General features: G+C 45.8%; 1 protein-coding gene across 8 annotated transcripts in view; it reads left to right on the top strand.

The window, feature by feature from the left end:
• MGMT (O-6-methylguanine-DNA methyltransferase) overlaps positions 1-20,332 on the top strand; it is a 191,522-nt gene that overhangs the window by 161,510 nt on the left and 9,680 nt on the right. For 4 of the 8 annotated variants that reach the window (XM_026065666.1, XM_026065662.1, XM_026065668.1 and 1 more), the window contains exons 5-6: positions 7,749-7,888; positions 14,730-15,206. In XM_026065666.1, the coding sequence (XP_025921451.1) occupies positions 7,749-7,888; positions 14,730-14,921 (332 nt within the window). In that variant the 3' untranslated portion in view covers positions 14,922-15,206. Of the gene's footprint in view, positions 1-7,748; positions 7,889-14,729; positions 15,207-16,644; positions 17,919-20,332 lie in introns of those variants that run through there. The other 4 variants (XR_003253473.1, XR_003253472.1, XM_026065663.1 and 1 more) reach the window with 2 other exon arrangements.

Below are 20,332 nucleotides of genomic sequence, written 5' to 3'. Positions count from 1 at the left end.
GCCCCATGACCACCTCCCCGGCCCCGTGGCCACCTCCCCGCCCCCATGACCACCTGCCCAGCTCCGTGGCCACCTGCCCGGCCCCATGGCCACCTCTCCGGCCCCATGACCACCTCCCCGGCCCCGTGGCCACCTCCTCCTCGCACCGCCCCCCTCGAGAGGGGAGAAACCAAAGTCAGCGGTGCAATTTGAGCTCGATTCCATCACTCAAAATGCAGTCACAACTTCTTTTGAATTCCTCGGCTGCCCTGAGGCAAAGGCTCAATGTTGATACTGAGATTAATCCCAAAAGAGCCCCTTATTTCTCAGCAGAGAAATTAAAGCTTGCCAGTTTTCCTTTCACCTGTCCTTCTGACAGCTCTGTCAGTAATGATATGCCTTCTACATGGTATAATCCCCATCCTATGGTAAAGAATAATTTATTAAGAAATTAAGGGGCTTAGCTCCTCTCTGTCGGGTTGGTCTTCAAAAGTTGGCTGATAGCAGAGACAGCATGATTATCAATGAAAAATTATTTAACAGTACCTTGGGGCTTTTTTAGACAAAGCCTAATAAGTCACATGGGTAGATATCAATCAAATTTATCCCCCTCAGATTTGGTAAATATTCCCCGAAGTTAAGTCAAATTATGTTGATTATGTGGCTCCTGCACTCGCGGCTCGCCGTGACTGTGGGGCACAGCCCTGGTTTGGGGAGCGGCGTGACGTGTTTGCTAATAATAAAGCCGACACGGTTCCTCTGCGGCGCCGGGAACCTCGCGAAGGCCGACAGGAGCTAACGGCGCCTCTCGCGGTGCGCTCTGCCCAGCCGGGACGCGGCGTCGCTGGCCCTGCTTGTGTGTACAGCCACGGCGCCTTAATGCATTTTTAATGACTATTAGTATACTTAGCATAAGGCAGCGTCTGAGAATGCTGCGCGCGGGGCTGGGGGCTCTTTTGTTGTGTCTAAGACGCTGAAAGGAAGGTGCGATTTGACATTGCCCTCACTGTCATTTACTATCTGGGCATGATGAAGGGGCATCAATGTCTGAAAACATTGTCTTGCATGCATTGATAAAGTTGTGTCATTTTAAATCAGATTTTCTACCTTTTTATTGTTTTGATAACAAGGTTATGCCCTGGAGGAGACACATGCTCCTGTGAGCTGGGAAATGTGTGAAACAAGTTTGTTCAATTCTTCCCGTTGAGTAGGCTATTTCAGGAATATTATTATCACATGTCTATTAAAGTTTGGAGGATTTCTCAGAAGCAGAAAAGACATTTGCAAAGCAGAAAATAACCTATTTTTTGTTGGCTACAGCTGAAAATATAGTGAGAAGGGGGTGTCAAACCAAGCAATTGTTTCCACTCTTTTGTAATTAGTTTCATTATACCAGGTTAGAAACAGCTTCTCTCTTTTTCTCAAGTGTTTAACACAGTTCGCCAATCTATTACAAACTGTTAAAAAAGATTCCTTCAGTTATTTTACTTTAAGCAGAGTAACGGTTATTTAAGCTGAGGCCGGTGCATTTTGAATATGTATGTTTTCGTGCCTTTCTGGTCCAGAAATGCCATATAAATCATTTTTCGTACTCAATTATTTAAATTTTAAAAGCTTTTTTCCCCCTTTTTTTAAATTAAACGTGATGTTAAAATACTGGACTTGGACGAGACGTGCACTGCAAGCGTTGCGGCTGGCGGTCGTTCTTGCGCCCGCGTGCGTGGCTGAGCCCAGCCGGCGAGCGCCCAGCACCCAGCGCCCCTTTCCCAGGGCCGACGCTGCGGTGCGTCCCGCCGCGGCAGCAYGAGGCAGGAGATCGTGTCTCAGTGCAGCGAGAGCTAGGCGGAGGCTGGCAGAGCTTTTGTATTCATGAGACTGAAATGATGCTTAGCCCGACTGGGCTTCCTAGATTTCCTAAATTAATAGATACGGCATTAACTCTTCACAGTACCTGTTTACTTAAATTTCCTTGATGACTGAGATGCGGAAAACTGAAGTGGAAGGGTTTTTTATAGCCTAGGTGTTTAGTGGAATATCTGTGTTTGCGCATGAAAAATTGGATAGTGGATCTCCAACTACAGCAATGGGCTTAATCAATTTTGCTGCAAAATGTACGTGAGTGACGTCAGTGACAGTCGGAGGCGTTATCACCTCTGAGTGTATGCTCAAAAGTGCGTACGAGTTGAATGATAAAAAACTTTTTCAGAAACTATTTACTAAACATTTGCAACACAAACATTTTCCATCCCATGTAGTCCTTGTTCTGCTAGCTTTTTATCGGAGGGAAGCGTACATTTTTAATTCCGGTAGAGATGAAACTCTGATCCAGAAATGCAAGGGCAAGGGCTGAACTCCAGCACACAAAATCCGCTGTGATTAGGAGGCAATGCATTATTTACCAAGGCAGTGAATTTTGCGTTCCTCCGAATTTCCCGATTCAACAATTTGCAATGACGCAGCTCGCTCGACCAGAAAAGGAGGGTTCCTCTTCTGGAAGTTCAGGAGGGAACCCGGGCTCTCGCCGCGCTCRGGCTGAGGCTCGTCAGGATACCCGCGGAGTCGCCGCGCTTCCCTGCATGCAGGACACGCTGGCTGGTGCTTAAAGCATCGTATTTTGCGTAAAACCTTCCGTAGGTTTAAATTTCAAGGTAGGACATTTTGGGGACTTTTGTGGCATTCCGGAGATAATGTAGGGTGTGACGCTTGGTGCTGAGCGGCAGGATCTTCTGCTCATTCCCGTTAGTTCTAAAATTATAGTCTGTTCTTATAAATGCATACAAAACTGCTATTGCAGCTGCTCAAAAAATGGGTCAGAAAAACAGTTATTACTCAAGTAAAACTCTCACTGACTTCCAGGGAGTTTAACCTGAAGAAATACTGCTGGATTAGGTCCAGGGAGAGTTATTTGCTTCTAAGGATAGAATTTGGCCCTACAACCCTTTCACAGTCTGAAGGGAACTGCATTTAAAATTGTATTAAACTACAGATCAGAAACGGCTCCCATTAATTGGGTTTTAACATGGCTTGGCCAGTTGCTGTGAACCAATCTAAAATATTATTTATATTAGAAGAAAACATGTTGATAGGTTTTCACTTAAGTGGTACAGAAGTATAGTATGTTGTTTATAAATTATAGCTGTGGTTGATTATGTGTTATTACATGTAAATGCAAACACCCACGCGTGCATACATACGTGACACACAATAGCTTTACAAAAGCACTCCCCTTAGCCCACACGTCTTTACTTCCCGTGTCTCCTCGGAAAGGAGAGCGCCGCGACCTGTGGGAGAGGAGTAAATCACACCTGAGCCACATCGTCAGATGCTCTGGTGTACTGTAGTGGCTTAAACATGGGCTGCCTTTTATTTATAAATTGCTGGTTTGGATTTAATTAAGTATTTACTTGCATAATTTGCATCTGCAAAACGGTCTTCGGAAACTAGCGGCCTGCATGGTGCAGGGCTCGCGTCTGGTCCGAGACGAGGCCGATTGCAAATACTGGCCTTGCTTTCAGCAAAAGTGGTGCCTTGGAGGGAGCGTTAAACGTCCAGCATCCAGCTCCTAAGCAGTCAGGTAGGCCGGGGAGGTCTGTCCGTCCGTCTGTCCGCCTTTGTGCCTGCGGTCCCCTGGTGCCAACTCCAGCCAGCACCGCATGGTCTCGGCAGCGCTGCAAGCGTGCACAGAGAGAGCTGAGCCGGGGTGGGGGGAAGATGCTGCTCTTCAAGATAAGGAGCAACGGTTCTGGTTTGCCCTTTGGTTCTGCGTACGTATATGAATATGATATGTTTCAGATGCAAACGTTAGTTAAATATGGTTCCTAAATAGGACAGGCTGCAGGAAGGTATGGTATGGGTYGTATGGATGATCAGGTTGTGCGGTGATGGGGTGTGAAAGGATAAATATGATAGTTACCTCTTACAGACGTTCGGGGTTTTGGAGCAGGAAGAAGAGACCTTAGCTAGGGCCGGGGCTGGACAAACATGCATAGGAAACAGCAAAGGTAAAAGTTTGTGCTCCTTTCTGAACGGTTTTGCCAAGATGTTTGCAGCACCCCTGATTTTACACAGTCCTTTGTTTCTGCTGTTTGGACTGTTTTTATAGGATGCAGTATCCCCATCCTGTCTAAACTATATTCCCCGGTGAACCTTTAATAGCAACAGATAATTTCATTTTTACTGTAAGAATACCAGTGGTCAGGGACTTGCAGCCATTGTGAAAGGGAAGAAAAACATTTCTTGATCTGCCTCATAACAAGAGCAAAATATAGTTAAACAGTTAAGAGACTTGGGCAAGCCTTTATCATTTCCACATACCTCTTGCCACTTTAGCCCAGGTCAGGATMGTAGCGGTTGTTCATATTCGAATGGCTTTTTAGGTGACGTGCTTAATACGGGGTTAGCTACCTAGTTCACAGCGAAGGAGTTTCAAAATTGCTAAAAATTAACACTCTAGCTGACATCATTAACCRTTTGCATAGCTGCCTGTTGTCGGTAGAAGTTCTTCAGTTTGAGTATGAAACTGTTCTTTCAAGCACCGGCATCTGAATGACGCTTTGGGAATCGGACGGAAGTTCGTGCTGCTTTGGTGACTTGTTCTGCAGACGAAGCGGGATGTTTCTGCAGCGTTACGCTCCCTGTCTTTTTGCCAGTAGTGACTAAAACGGATGTGTCACTAGTGGTAAAAAGCACGTGGGCRTTAACAGCCGGTTCCTAGCCAGTCCTGGTCTTAGAGGCGCAGGACTTGTCCGTCAGTACTGCTTTCAGGTTGGCCTTGGCGCACAYGTTCTTGGCTCGGTGATGCAAGGTTTTGACAACCTGCAGCACASTTGGTTGGACTGATACTAAGGTTCAGTTATGGGGTCTTGTGCTTAATATATTACATCATATACATGAGGTTCCTAATAAAACTTGACAAGTGAATAATGTAATGGGAATGTCCTTAGGAGGAAATAATCATACCTGTTTGCTRAAGGTTTCTCCTAAAAGGTGCGGTGCTTTTCGTAGGAGCTGGAAATCCATTTGTTTGGTTTTTGTTTCTTCCGCTGCTTCTCCGAACAGCCGGATCCTGCTTAACAAGGCGCRTTCCCAAGAGCTCGCACGACCGTGGCCAGCGCCACCGGCCAACGTTTCAGCCTAAAGCGCGGGTTTCATTTCCACCTTGCCCAGCCCAGCCACGAGCGGACACCCCCCAGCCGGTGCCGTCCCACCTCCCGACGGCCGCATGGGAGCTGCAGCCTCGAGCCCGGCCCTGCGGTGGGCGCAGAGGAGTTTKGGGGGCTAAGCAGTGAAGTCCATCTGAAAACCCCTGTGGCCAAGAAGCTTCCTGGACTTGCAGGTCTCTCCCATCCGTAGCCTTCAGCCCAGCTTCTCCCTCCTTGGCCCMGCTGGTTCCCCCTTGCTTTTCCTCTCCAGCTGCAGTTTGCAGTGGAAACGTGTGAAACGTACGTTTTGAGCTAAAATTATCCATCGGTGGTGTCGGAAATAATTTTTAGCGGCAGTGGTTGCTCTGCATTGACCACGTTACTTGGACAGCGATCCATCGCGAGCCCGTCCATCTGGACCGAGTCCTTTCGACGCGGCGTCCAACATGTGCACTTAGGTGGGCCGGGAGGAAGGAGGAAACCGCTGCTGCCCCCGTTTGCGTGGGGAAGTTTCATTCCGTCGTCGGCTTGGATCTGCCAAGAACTCACGAATTACGCGGTCATCCTTAAATTCAGCAACGTATAAAGTGTTTTCATATGGCGAGAGGGAGAATGTGTGTGTTAATTTTTATGTGCAGCTTTTACAGCATTTTATAATGATATTTAACAGCATAAAATGTTGGCACACACTGAAAATTGGTGAAAGTTCAGCCATCTAATTTGGGCAGGTTATGCTTACAGGCACTAACACTTGCAGACAGTTTAATAACAGTATTTGGCACCATCTCTTAGAGCTGCTTAAACTAATTAATGCATTTGCTCCCCACAGGATGAGATTGAGTTTTCAGATACATTTGTAAAACGATGCGCGCGGCTGCGAAAGATTTCGTTGTTTGCAGCTATGAGGCCCCGTGTTCCATGGCAGGAAGGAGCCGGTGCCTCTTCGCCCCGGCGCTCTCGCCCCCTTCGCCGGGGCTGCCGCGGGCTCCGGGTCGGTTCATGCCGGCTTCTCCCGGCCCTCGGCCGGGTTTCCCGCAGCCCGCCGGGAGCGAGGGCGCGCGGCCACCCCGGGCGCCAGGCGAACGCTCGTCTCCCCGGCTCAAAAGGAGGTTAAAAAAACCAAGAAGTCGCAATTTGATTTGAAAGGAACCTTTCCGAAGGAATCACAGTAAACAAAATGTGTTTGCCTAAGGAAACCCTCGCAGCAATCAGCTAGTAACACAACTGCTTGCGCTAATGAACCCAAAGCTGTTAATGTGGTTTCTTCAGTTAAATTGATTCATGAATTTTGAAGAGAACATTATCTAATGAATTTTCTTTGAATAGAAAGCAATTAAAAGGACAAATCAGTCTGATTAACCCCAAAGTCACCCTACTGCCACAAATGGTGTACAGTTTGAAATTATATCATAAAAAAACTAGAGCAGATTTGCTATCTCTTTGCCCTCTACTAATCCATGTAAATTAATGAACAACAAAGTTAATTTCTTTGATGACCCTTTTCTCGTATCACCTGGATTATGCTGATGTTTAATTTGCTTAATGTTATAATAAAGACTAAACAGATTTTTTTCAATGAAGTGATTATCATTCCCTTCAGTTAAGAAGTGATTTTTATTATTTAACACATACATAATGGTGTATGGGTTTCCTTTAAGAACAAAACCACATTTCACTRTGTGCCTACGTAACGTAATCAATGTCTTTTTTTGACGACTAGAGAAAGAAAATGTTTTTAATTAGGTTGTTTCATCRCCAAAGCAGGAGACTGAAGTTGCGAACGAGGGGAAGGGGCCTTTCGGGGGCTTTTCCCCCTTTTTTTATTTTTTTTTCGCCAGCTCGCTCCTCTCCGTAAAGTATTCATTAGTGGGATCTCCAAAGCTTTTCCAGCGCCTCCGAAGAGCAGGAGGTGTTGAACCGAACTAAACCCCTGAAGTGGCTATTGGTTTCCCTCTTGTAAAATAACCCTCGACTGGGAAAGCAAAACCCTGAAACGCAGAAGGAAACTGGCTCTAATGCATTTTCTTATTCATTACTTCAGCAATTGGAACGCTTTAGAGGCAATTTGCTGGTGAATGAAAATTAAAACAAGGGAAGAGGCGTTACGTTGCAGAGCGCGGTGCGTCCGAGGTGGCGGGCAGTCCGCGCGCTTTGCAACGTCGGCGGAGCGAGCAGCGGCTCGGGCTCCCGCTGCAAAACGCCGCGCCGCGGCCCCGCTCCAGCGGCATGTTAGCTGCAGACGCAAGGGCTCCGCAAAATGGGTAGAGCCGCTTATTCCTTTCCTCTCTCGTTTGGCTCTATGCTAATTTATACTCTGCCCATTTAATGGGAAACCACATTGTGTGAGTTAGCAGGGTAATTGTACTTGAAGCAAATTAAAAATATAGGAAAATCAAAGCCTTAAATCCTTTTTTATAGTGATCGGTTACTTGAAGCGCTCTTTCTAATAATCATGTATTTAGATATAGTAATATAGGGTACAATAACAGGAGAGTGTGTCTGGGCTGTTTTAATTTAAATTAGAAAGTTATTGTTGAGACCACGCTTTGTGCTGGGGCTTGGGGATATTTTTGCTTGTTTTTTTCCAGCCACGCGTGCGAACAAGTACTCYGTTGTTCTTTTTTGCAGCTTCGTTCACCGGGCAAGTGCTGTGGACCCTGTTGAGAGAGGTGAAATTCGGCGAGGCCGTTTCCTACAAGCAATTAGCAGCCCTGGCAGGCAACGGCAGAGCGGCGAGAGCGGTGGGAGGAGCGATGAGAAGCAATCCTGTAAGTCCACGGCAACTTTCAAATAAAGTTGATGGAAGATGGTGGATTYAGACAGAACGCTCTGCGGGTTAAATGTCATTAGATTAAATTTATCTGCTATGAAAACTGGTCTACCATGAGTAATAGGGTCAGTAAGTGTTTTTAATCAGCAATAATGCACAACCAGTTTAATATGATTTATTCCCTACCATTTATGGTGTTAGGTTTGAAAAAGAAGTATTGCACTTGTTTTAGTTTGTCAGCCTGTATGCGTTTTGTTGTTCTCAAACTTTCTTACATGTTGTTAGGTGAGGGAAATCTTTTATCACTCAACACTGACACCATTTGACAGGATGTGAGGAGCTTTGAGTTAATAGTAGTCCATCCTCTCTGGCGTGGAAATATTTCTGAAAATGTGAAAGAGGAAGGATTTTAATCCATGTAGGTACGTGTTTGAAACAAATCCCTAATGTAGCTTTTAGTTTGCCAATGTTTGTTTGTTTTTTCCCCCCACGCGCTCCAAAATAGATGTAAATAGCATATCTCCACTGAGATGGGTTGCCTGAATTTAAGCCAGCTGGAAGGAGTAGCTCTCAGGTTAGTCCTCTGGATTTTGGAGAAACAAGCTGTTTGAATACTCGGTCTCTTTTTCTGTCTTCCTGGTGGGTATCTTGCTCTTTTAGTTGTCCAGGTCTAGATTTTGGGATGTATTTGTGAACCTAAATCACRCTGCTTAGTGCAAGCGAAGTTAGTGAGAATCAGTGCCATTATACCTGAGTCTTCGATATTTATATATATATATATATTTATATGTACTAGCTTGGCTTAGTGTTTGACGATATTCTGTTAGAGTAACCTAGAAACTGAATTGGAGGGTTTCCAGACTAGAAGGATTCTATCAGCAGCAGCGCTGCAAGAGGGAGCAGGAGGGAGCGTGGTTCCCTAAACCCGCAGTGGTTGGGCTTTGGGGGGTAAAAGCCTCGTGCCTAGAATTAGACCTCRCGTCATTATACACAAACACCGGGCTCTGAACGCACCTAAATGTGATAGTTTGGCGAACTAGCAGATGCGGGCTGCGTGGCGCTGGTGTTATAACCTTCGGCTGACTTGCTACTGTGCAAAGAAAAGGAAAAGCTAGGAGAGAGAATGCCACTATATCTTTGCTTTTCAGCAGATTCCATTACTTCTCGCCTTAAAAAAATAAAGTTTGATTTCTATTAATAGCATTGTGGCCTTTTCAGCCATTCTTCAACGTATTTTTCCTTATTACCGCTTGCCCTTAACAACATGTGTCTTTCCATACCTTAATACCTCTCTTTTCTCCAGCATTATACCTGCTGTAATCTTTGACCTCCCATGTTGTTTTTACATTCAGTCCTCTCCGTTTTTTTCTTTAATAAGGTACATATGAGGCTACAGCGTGTAGTTGCAAAGTGAATTCAAAAAAGTCTGTTTTTCACAAGACCTGGTGGCTTTACATGTACAAATAATAAAGGTTGGGGGGTAGGGGGGGGTTGCCGCGCCGTGTATTATCTTTATATTTCTCCTCATTCATAAAATCTAATGCGTCGCCAGCCTGCATATTATGACTGGTAGGTCTAAATGGCCACATAAAGATTTATATGGAAAATGTGAGAAACGCATAGTGAAAAGGTGGTCCCATTGAAGTATAAAAGGACTATATGTGTGATTTCATGTGGAATATGTATGAAATTACAGATTAACTACAATACAGGAGTCGTGTAGTAATAAAAATGTGTTTTGGACAGGCAGGGCTGTCATTACAGTACTGATTTTTTTTATCATCAGCTTTCTATTGTGAAATATTGGGGTGGTATTATATAGCTCTTTTTCCCTAAAGCTATACAGTAGTATCTATAATATGCTTAAAAAATTTTCTGCTGAAGACAGAAAACACTAGTAGTATGGGATGCTGTAGTATGGGATGGGAAAAAACAAAAATAAGATAGGACCCCATTTAAAAAAAATTGCAGTAGCTTTGCTGTATATTTTCAGAACTATTTTCATCCTTCCTCACAAGGGAAAAGCAGGAATTTTCACACCACAACCTGCTGTTACTGCTGCTTTGGATGCTGCTGCTCCACTGCAGCCTGAGGGCAAAGCTGGGTACATTTCTAGGCGATAGCAATTACATATCCTTTTGCACAACACTGTATTGTTATTCTTTGAGAACTGTTTCCTGTAGGTTTGCATTGTATTGCCTTATCTTAATGTACACCATATTATATTGGAAATCACTCCATCATATTAAAATAGTTTGTATTGTCAAGTACAATACAGTGTATTGACAAAACAAAGCTTTATGCGGTTTATATGAACTGTTTCATATGAAAATCTCATATACACTTAAAATATCACAGTATCCTTCTTTATTGAACTTCAAACCTTAAGCACATTAGGCAATATGTTAGTTTATATGATAGCGCACAATACGTATAGGATTTTAGGGTACCCGTGAACATCATTCGTTTATAAACACACTTGAAGTCTGTTTATCAGGTGAGATATTGAGCATTAAATCTGACTATACAGTTCATTAAACCAAACGTGTCATCTCCACTGCAGCATCATTAAAATATTAGCAAAGAATTCTTACAAGGAACGTAGTGTTAGCAACTGCGACACCTGCAATAGGAGCTTGAAGATACAGACACCGTTTCTCAGTAGCATTTGCTCAAAATTATCGCACAAATGTGGTGGTCTCCAGTATTCCCTTAGCAGACTGCTGTCGTGTCTTCCACCCATGTGCTAAATAAATGGGTGGAGGAATTTAACTATGCAGGAAATGCATAGATGATAGCAGACTAGTGATTTTTGTTTACAAGCGAGGAGTTGAAACTTTAATGAATGGTTTTGTTAATGATTTACTACCAAAGCTATGCAAAATCCTACGTTGTTTGCACCTTGAGATGCTTCTTAGGACTGTTACCAGCAAATGGTGCTCGCAGTGGTATTCCCAAACACGTAATCCTAATAGATTCCTATTCTACTGCTATTCCATTCCTGTCATGTTATGAATTTCTGTCCAGATATGATCTGGATGACTAAATTATAAACATGATTTAACGGGGATAGTAATATCAGTAGAAACAAGCATTTGACATAAAACAGCACTGCCTGTAGAACCGGACACTAGTGGTACTCAAATCAAATATTTTGATAAAATCGTGTACCTTCCATTTCTCCACAAAATATCAAAATATTTCTCCCTTCTCCAAGTCGTGGGTTGGCATTTAATTTTGGTAGTGTGCATTCTGCAAGTTTCCCTTTGTAGTCGGGTTGCTCCGCCTAATTCATACAGTGACCTTCAACTTTATGAGAAGGTGGAAGAGGTGCCAGTAGCAGCTGAAAGATGCAACATCTTTGCTTCAAATTATGCCAAGGACATGGTGGGGATGGCTCACCTTTTGCAAGAAAAACTTCAAATAGTTTACTGCAGTTTAGATTGATTGCAAGGTCTGTGGTCCTCAAAGGGAACCCATAAAGTTCAATTAAAAATCTCATTAGACTAGTATAGGAGGATCAAAAAGAAATCACAGAGACTCATGGGAAACGGCGAATGTTGGGCTGATTAGTCCAAGGCCATCCTAAATGACTATTCTGTGGCTTAAATAAGATATCTTCAGTGGTCTGTTAACAGCAGTAATAGCTGCATAAGGTTTTTTTTATATTCTATCTGATTGTGTTATTGTTCAGACTGAAACCTAACTAAGTGTATAACTTGATGCTAGTATCGATCTAGCGTAAGTCAAGGATATTATTCAGCCAAAATGTTTTAAACATTTGAGACTGAATAGAGTAATTGTGCATTTAAGAGAAGATTGTGAAGTATGGATTTGTAATGTTGCAAACACATAAAACTACTTGTGCATTAATTCCTTAGGTGGTTTGCAATAAACTTGAACCCATGCTGGTTCATATTACAGTGTTTGTTTCTGTAGGGGAACAGGGGGAGAAAAAGCAATAGGACATGAGCAAACTGAAAGATTATTTTTCGCCAAGCGTGATTTCTGTTGTGTGTTGTAGCCTGATATTTCAGCTGTTCCCATTATGGCCTCACTGATCCGTTTTTGACAGTCTGGCGGTTTCCTGTAAGTATTCAGCCCGTCGAGCAGGGTAACAGGATGGTCAGTTTTCTGTTGCGTCCAACCGAAAGCCCTTAACAAGCGCAGCACCACCGTCCGCCGCCGTTCTGCTTCGTCCTCAGACAGAATTTGCTAAATGCACTTCAAAGGCAATCGATACCTTGTGCGGCGAGTTCTTTCCCCACCTTTTTCTAAGCAAACGCGTTATTGAGGAGTTAGTTTATTCACAGATTGCCATGAGCGTTAATGACCACCCGAGTCTTGTTCTGCCAGTCACCTAGATGGCTGTTGATAAAGATTTAGCATCATGTTCTAAGTGTCAGGCCTGTCAGTAGTGCTGAACCATTTGACCAGAAGAAAAAACGCACAGGGAGCTATTGATTACAGCTTCTCAGTGTCACTTGTTCACCAGGATTTAGGTATTGATGAGGCTGCGAGTGAAAACAAGCTCTTTCCCTTGTGGGCCTCTACCCAGAAGAACAAAAGCAAAGTTGGAGAAAATATTCAGCTGGTACCAGAATCAGAGGGATTCCAGTATTGATTGAAAGGCCCCTTCATGTTATTTTTGTTGGAGACAAATCTATGGGTTTGGAAGTTTTATAGCATTTGAGATAGGGTCTGTGTAAGTGATGGATTCATGTATTAGGTGAATTAGATTTCACAGCATGAAGATTTCAGTGGAGCTATAATATTATGAGCTGCTTGGTTATTGATAAAAATTACATTAAATGTAGCTGAGGCATTAAAGCTCAAGACTAGGATAGTATTCCTTCTAAAACGTCCTTAGGGCCCTAATAAATTTTAGCAGGTTTAATTATTTTAGTAGTCTCAAAGTTGTCACCACAATTAAACCAAACTGAAGCAATATTCAATATTTTTAAATTACAGAGCTGATACGGTCTTTGCGATGCATTTTCTTTTACATCCAACACTATGTCGAATGACGTGTGCACATCTGCACGTGCGCTGAGAAGCTCGGTTTGAAATTCTTCGTTTCAGGCGTGGAAGAAGCTTTCTTTATGTCGTGCCTTTCATCCCACTGGTTGCATTTTCTGGTGACTACAGCCTTTTAACTAGCCTGAAAGCTCTGGCACCGCAGCCCTGCTAGCTCGACACCTGGTCCGGCTGCTTTGGGGTCTACATGTCTTAGCCTCTCACATGAGCACAGCTTGAACTGTACTGAAATAAGTATGAAACATGGTTAAAATAAGGCAGTGTAAAGTATGCAATTTGTGTGTGTATGTACTTAAATAGATACGTATTTTTTGACTTAAAATATCCAATTTGTAAAAACTACACTTTCTGGCAAGTTGTTCCTTTCACAGTTACCACTACGTTTGAATTACTGTGCAGTTACAAAAGCACATACTGTGCTATTAAAGATGATCTGTTGCATTTTTTATGATGTGTACTTCAACAATGATAATCACCTGTAATAAAAAAATGCATTTATGTACTTCTGTACATTATCAGTCTATTATGTAACTTACATTGATTTTTTTCAAAATCCTTGACATTTGGCTATAAATGATACAAAGTAGATGGTAGGAAAAAAGTTCCTAAATTGGTTAGGTGTGAATTAAATCTCTCCTGTTGTAGATTTTAAAAATTCACAACCCATTTTGGATTGACTTGCTGTTAAATAATAAATAATGCCTTGCTCTTATATAGAATTTTTCATCAGGACACCTGGAAGTGTGATACCAAGAACAGAAATGGAGTGAGGGAACGGCGACATGGGGAACGGGTGCAGCCTGCTTGTGGAAGGCTTGTTCTTAGGGTTTTGTGGCCTTTTTCCAGAAAAACGGCCTCTTTCTAGCATAACTGAGCATGGCTGATGCCCCCGCACCTCCGTGCTAGCCTTGCAAGCCCTTTGAGATGGTGCTGRGTGTAGATGCCTCATTTTGAGCTTTGTGGTGTGCACGGACCTTGGTGCGGCCCCTGCGTCAGCGTGCAGAGCAATCCCACTGGGCGTCCAGGATCGGGTCGCTGCTCGACTGCGCCTTCGACCTTCTCCCGCTCGGAGTACGGCCGCGGGGATCGCAAGTCGGAGAGGAATCTGGTCCCCTTCCTTGCTTTTCTGTTTCCTCGTTGACCCATAAGCACTAGAAGCCTTCTTCATGGCAGTGCATCCCCCGTAAAGACATCTGCTTGTTAGGGTGTGCGTGCGTCTTCATGCCGTCTCCGTGTCAGGGCAGAGGTCACAGGGAAACACAACCTGCAAAAAAAATATCGTCTAAAAAAATGTTCTGGCATTCTCTAAAAGCTGCGGTTTGCTGTTAGGAAGCTGTAATTAAGGACCGTCCAGTGAGAGTCAATAATAAATCCACTAGCACGTTATTCAAGGCAGTCACTTATTCTTTGATTTGAAAAGGAGACACCATGAGAAGCAGACTGTTTTGCTGAAAGAGCGACCACSCGTTAGTCCGTCTGATATCAGGGAGCTGTAATTTTTCTCCATGAAAAACGCTGTTTTATGCTAGGAAACATGTCAGTGCCCACTAGCAGCCAAAGGTGAAGAGCAGCTGCCGGTGTGCTTTAGGACTTGGGCAGCGTGGCAATAAGTCGTTTTATCGCTTAACATCCTGCCAGCTTATACTTTATTTAATCTAGCCACTCTGGGAGGAGGAGGAGGAGGAAAATCGCCATTTGCAAATCCGGGGTTCAAGGAAGGAGGTTGCTTTGGTTGGAGGGAGGCGCGATGGGCTCGAGCAAAGGCGGCTGTTTGGGGACCGCTGTCTGTGCGTGTTTTGCAGATCCCCATCATCATCCCGTGCCACCGGGTGATTCGCAGCAGCGGCGAGAGCGGCAACTACGGGGGAGGAAGGCTCCTGAAAGAGTGGCTGCTGTCGCACGAGAGGCTCCAGAAAGCCGAGGTCGCGCGCCGAGGCGCTCCAGCCCCGCCGTTAAACAGCCCGGACACGTCGCCAAAGACACTCGCCTCATAACGAGCTTTCCGGGCGCGCRGCGGAATTCGGAAAAACGGTAAATATTTGAGTGACACATAAATGTAACGCGGCATCCGAAGTGAAATGTGCGGTGGCAGCGCTATATTAAAAAAGCTGGCTGCGTCCTGAGGGAGGCAGCTCGGGCGCCCTTTCTCGTTTTTACATTTTACAGCAGGCTGACTCCGGCGGCCCCGGCCTGTTGCGCGTGGGTTTCGGTCCCCTCTCCGCTGCCGTTTTGTTCTGGTTTTAATGTGCATTAAAGCGGGGATAAGGGAGCGGGAGGGCCACGGCGGGCGCGAGGTGCGCGCGTCCCCGCGCCGCTCCGCTCGCCGCTCGCGGTCGAGCCGTGCGAGGGGCTCCGGCGTGCGCGGCGGCGAGCGGCGCCCGGCGAGAGGCGTGCGGAAGGAAACGGCCGTCGAGTCGCTTGTTCGCAGCTTTGCTTCGCCTCTTGCAAGACACGCTCAAAATTCGAATACAAAATTTGCCTTTATTAGCAGTGCAGAAAGGCAGCTGGGAAAGTAGGTGCTGGCGAATTATAGCAGAAGCAGTTAGGTTGCCCGAACTTGCACAAAATAGTGCAAAAAATCGCCTTGGTTGTATCTTTTTGTCAGCAATACTTTGCCTTTCATCGTTTGGTTTGCTTTAGATTTTTGCATTTCCCTGTTCCAGAAAGCTTTATTTCCTGTAGCCTCTGTGCAGAAAGGCCGCTGCTGTTCAAGAGATATTCGAGCTAAATTTCCTGATTGTTTAAGAAGGGCTCTCGGAAAAGACGAACTAGCAGAAGCTGGAATTTTCAGTGTGGGAATCATAAATTCTAACATGGAAATACTGATTTTTATGTGGTTTATCATATTTTCGTAGATGTCTCTTTAGAAAGGCCATTGCGAACCAAGAAATTATTGTGTTCCAATGCGTTAGTTAATATAGTAGTATTGATATCTTAGAATTACTTCAATAAAAAAAACTGCTTTGCATGTGCAAGTGTCTTTGTGTATGTTTATAAATAAAACACAGTATATGATATATGGGGAAAATAAACTATACCCAACTGTACAATATAAAGCTGTATTTTTATCAAGGGTTTCTGGTGGCAATATAAACCACGAAAGCAAAGCTCAAGTGGTTTGTATGTGTCACCAGAACCCTGAGATAAAAATATAGCCTTATAATATGTACAGTTTGGGTGAACTTTTTTTTTTTTTATAATACATAATGCCAACAAAAGAGCAGAGAATCTAATGCAAACTTCAACCTTTTCCCCATTTACATTGCTTGCTATTTATCCAGCGGCATTTGCATTTGGGCTTTCRCAAACGTGTCTCTATTTCCGCGCGCAGGGCGAGCAGGAGCCGCGCTCCCGGCGCGGGGAAGCTTTGCACGGCGGACGCCCGGCTTCCCGGCAGACGCGCGCCCAAGTGCCGGCCCGCGGGCAGTGGGACCGAGCGGGGTTCCCATCGCGGCACGGCTGCGGATGCGGATGCGGATGCAGCTCCGCGGTGGTCCCGGCCGCCTCGTCTCCGTCGGGCCGTTTTCCAACAGAGGGCACTAGCGCTCAGACGAAGCCCACGCGTAGCTTCCCCRCGCGCAGGAGCCCCTCGCTCCCCACTTTCCGCTCTTCCCCCCCCCCCCGCTTAGCGTTTAGGACTGAATTGCAGCCGGAGCGGCCVCCCCATTGCAGGGGCCGAGGTCACGCAAGGCTCACGAATAATGTTCATTTTGGCAGCACTACGCTTTCACCGGAGTGGATGCCCTTGACTGTGGAAAAAACAGGATTTTGCAGTGGGTCGCTCTCCCCCCTCCTTTTTTCCCCCGTGCAAAACACGCTCCGCAGCCAGCCCAAGCCCAGCAGCAATATTGGAGAAGGAATACGTTGCGTTTCCTGCATCGGATTTACAGTGAGATCGCAGCCACACTGGCTGCACTGTTTTCTGCCCGAATGAAAAATGCGGATTGCATCCCGCGTATCAACAGCGACCGGCAAAGGGCCCCAGGCTCAGGGACGGCTGCAGATCGCTTCCGTGCGAGCCCCGTTTGCCGCGTATGAGCTCACCCTGCAAGCGTCCCAAACAGAAAAGCGATTCATCGGCGCCGGCGGCAGCGCCCGAGCCTGCTCTCCCCGCGCACGCCGCCAGCTCGCACACATGCACGCGCGGACGGACGGACGGCTCGGCCCGTGGAGGTGCCGCGGGAGTCGGCCGAACCGCTCCCGAGTCCCGGCGCTTTCTGAGCGGGCTTYGCATCAGCTCTGCGCTGCGGCGGTCGAACGATGAGCGGCGACGCGGCTCCCAGGGCTTCGCTTGCCGGATTGTCCTAAGTTACAGGCGACGGGCAGGAGTTTTGAACGACTGTTTCCAGAAACATCGCGGGTCATTATTTCTTCTAGAAATAATACCACAGATTTGTGGGTTTTTTCTTTTTTCTCCAGTGTTTTACCAAATTTAAGAACTGTAGTATCTACACTCTCTATCRTGCCTAGGTCAAAGAGATGCATTCTGTATTTAAATGGTTGTTTATGGTGAACGCTGGGACCAAAGACTTGCTTTCCTTCAACGAAAATGCAGTAAAAGAATAAACCTGTACAAAGGTGCCTTAAAAACTTAAAGCCCRGTAATGCAGTGGGAGTCCTGTAAGATTTATGCACTATTTCAAGAATWATTGCTCAGTAAGAATTGCAGAGGAATGTAAAAATCCACGAAGAAGAATCGCGTTTACAGGTTGGACGGTAATTCCTTTTGTACGCGCACAGAGATCGAGCAGAGGTGTCGCCRAAAGCTTCCCTTCGAAACTCTTCCGCCCCTGCTCAGCGCCGTTTGCCGCCCGTCGCCGCCGCCGCTGCCTTTAAAAGCAATGGAAAATATTAGTGACAGGGCGCTCAGTTGCCATTAAAGCCAACAGGATATTTCGGTTGCACTGATGTGCAAATACAGCTTGTCAAAGGGCTAGGTGCTATTTTTGTTTCAAATAGCATACGCAGGCTATGAGTAACAAATAAATAAGCTGAATTCATGGCTTGAAAAGGTAGCGTTTTTCCCTTTTTTTTTCTCTCTCTTCCCCCCCCCCCCCGGGAAAACCTTTAATCTCTCTCTGTTCTCAACAGTTTGGGTTTTCCAGATTATGGCTTGTTTTTTATTATTATCATTTTTGCTGCCTGCTGTTTTTTTTAGCTAGGAACAAACCTGATTTTTTAAGTGTTCGGACTCTTCTTTTTTTCCTTTCCTTAGCAAGTTTATTCTGACAGGGGAGAGGATGAGGAGGGGACCCCGCTGCTCTGCCGCTTCTGATTAAAGCCCGCGCGCAGGAGCCGAAGTTAAGGCGCGTTTTGCCCCCGCGGAGGTGGCGGCCCGCCGGACGGCGCGGCTCCGGCCGCGGGAGCTTCGGGAGCGCCTGGCTTGTACTTGCCCTACAGTCACGTGCCGGAAGAGCGGCCCTGGGAAGAAGCTTGGACCTCTGAATACTGCTAACGAAGTGGAGATGCCCTTCGTCGCCTCWGAAGCAATGCCAGGGCACCACAAACCAAGGAAACGGGTGCGTGTCCCGACAACTGCTCTACACGGTGTCGGTCCCTTAAAATGGGCAGACGAGAAATATCCTCCGTTATCGGAGCAAACGCTGTTTTCAGAAGTTTCTTGTCCCCAGCCCGGCCATCGGTCTCCTGCTGCTGACGCTCTTGATGGCCAGCGAACTGCCTCCGACCTTGTGGGTGCCAGGAAAATTGTGACAATTGTGACTGTTATCCGGGACAGTTGGGTTTTTTTTTTAATTCTTAAATTTTAAATTATTATTTTTTAATTCTTTCTTGCTATTGGCAAGAAAATTCAGCTTCCAGTCCTCTTTCCAGTCTTAGGCAGCGTATTTCATTTCTTTTTGAAAATAAGGGCAGCTAAAGAACCTTTGTTCCGGGTGGACACAGGATTGGTTTGAATGGCTCTTGCCATTTGCCTGAGGGTAGAGCAGAACCTCGTACCAAAACTTTCGTCAAAAGATTGCCCAATTACCAAAACTCATTAATTAGGTTAAATACTTAGCACCAAGTGCTGTTGAGCACCTCGGCTGCAGTGCGTTGCATTTCCTAAACGCTTCTGGCGATTGCAGCATTCGTTAATGATGGAACTAGATTTGGGGAGCTGGGGAGGAACCGAAGCGCTGAGGTCGTGGGCTGCCGAAGGAGCAGCAGCGACGGCGCCGTGGGCCGGAGCCCCGGAGCCCCTGCAGTTCGGGAACCAGCRTCGTACCGGTGAGTCGCAAGCTGCCCTTTGCCGTCTCACGTCCTGCTGCACGTGTGGGCCTTAGTCTGCTGTAGATGTGAGATACCTGAATGTAGTATAAAATGTAATATTCTGCGCATTTCCCAGTAGAGCTCGGTCCCAGCGAGCGCAGTCGTCAGGGTCCACGGGCAAGTCCATCACAGCTACCACCAAAGTTACGTGTGGAAGAGACCTGTCCTATCATTTCAGCCAAACCAGGTGAGCGTGCCTAAACTAAGCTTGCGTTTCAAAACCAGTTCCTTCAGACCAGTGCAGGCTTCGCATGCGGACGAGATCGAAAAGTTGGAATTTTGAGGAACGGAGACGGTTTGGTTGATGATGCACCTTCAGGTAGAGCCCCCAACGCCTGCTTTGTGTGTTTGTGCGTTTGGGGAAGCTTTGGGTGTGTGTGCAGTGACTTCTATGGAAATAACGAAGGCCCTGTGCGTTTATGTCTTTGTACGTACGCCTAGGTAAATACACGGCAGACTGCCAGCGTGACCCTCGGTGTCGGAAAAGCTTGTGCGTCGCTGCTTTGAAGAGGGGGCTGTTGAGAGCGGCTCCGTGCGAGGGCGGAGGCGGGCACGGCTCGAAAAGCCTCCTTTGCTCGAGAGCAACGCGGGAATCCGCCAAGCCTCCTGCGCAAGCGGAGCAGGACTCTTCTGAGCCCGCAGCCCAAATTACTCTTACGCTGCATTGCTGTTTAGGCATTAAAATTCAAAGTCTAAATACATAGTTTGAAATCGGAGATGAGTGTATGCACTCCGCAAATGTAGATATATCTTGCTGAGTACACAGCCCATAAAATATGCAGTATAAGATCACTCATTTATTTAAAGACGCTTTTTACTTCAGATAGAAAATGACACAAATCTAAATATTACAATGCAAAGTAATGTGTAACTGTCTGTATGTTATAGACTTAACACTATACTTTTGATGCAGAAGAGATATAGCAGCTGCACTTTAATTTCAAGCAAATTGATCCCAGATGTAAATGTTGTTTTGTTCCATGGAAGTTAGTGCACAGGTAAAACAAATATCATAGGTTTATAGTCCAACAGAGTGTCGCAAGCGAATGCACCCTCCGCTGCCTGGGCACGCATAAAAGCCTGGCGGCTGCGACAGAGCAGGATGCCTGCAAAGGATACCATAAAAAGAGATAGC

Source organism: Apteryx rowi, unplaced genomic scaffold (genome assembly GCF_003343035.1).
Source record: "Apteryx rowi isolate R43461 unplaced genomic scaffold, aptRow1 scaffold_23, whole genome shotgun sequence".
Taxonomy (NCBI): domain Eukaryota; kingdom Metazoa; phylum Chordata; class Aves; order Apterygiformes; family Apterygidae; genus Apteryx; species Apteryx rowi.
The sequence above is the reverse complement of the archived record's forward strand: the minus strand, read 5'-3'. Positions and strand labels throughout refer to the sequence as shown.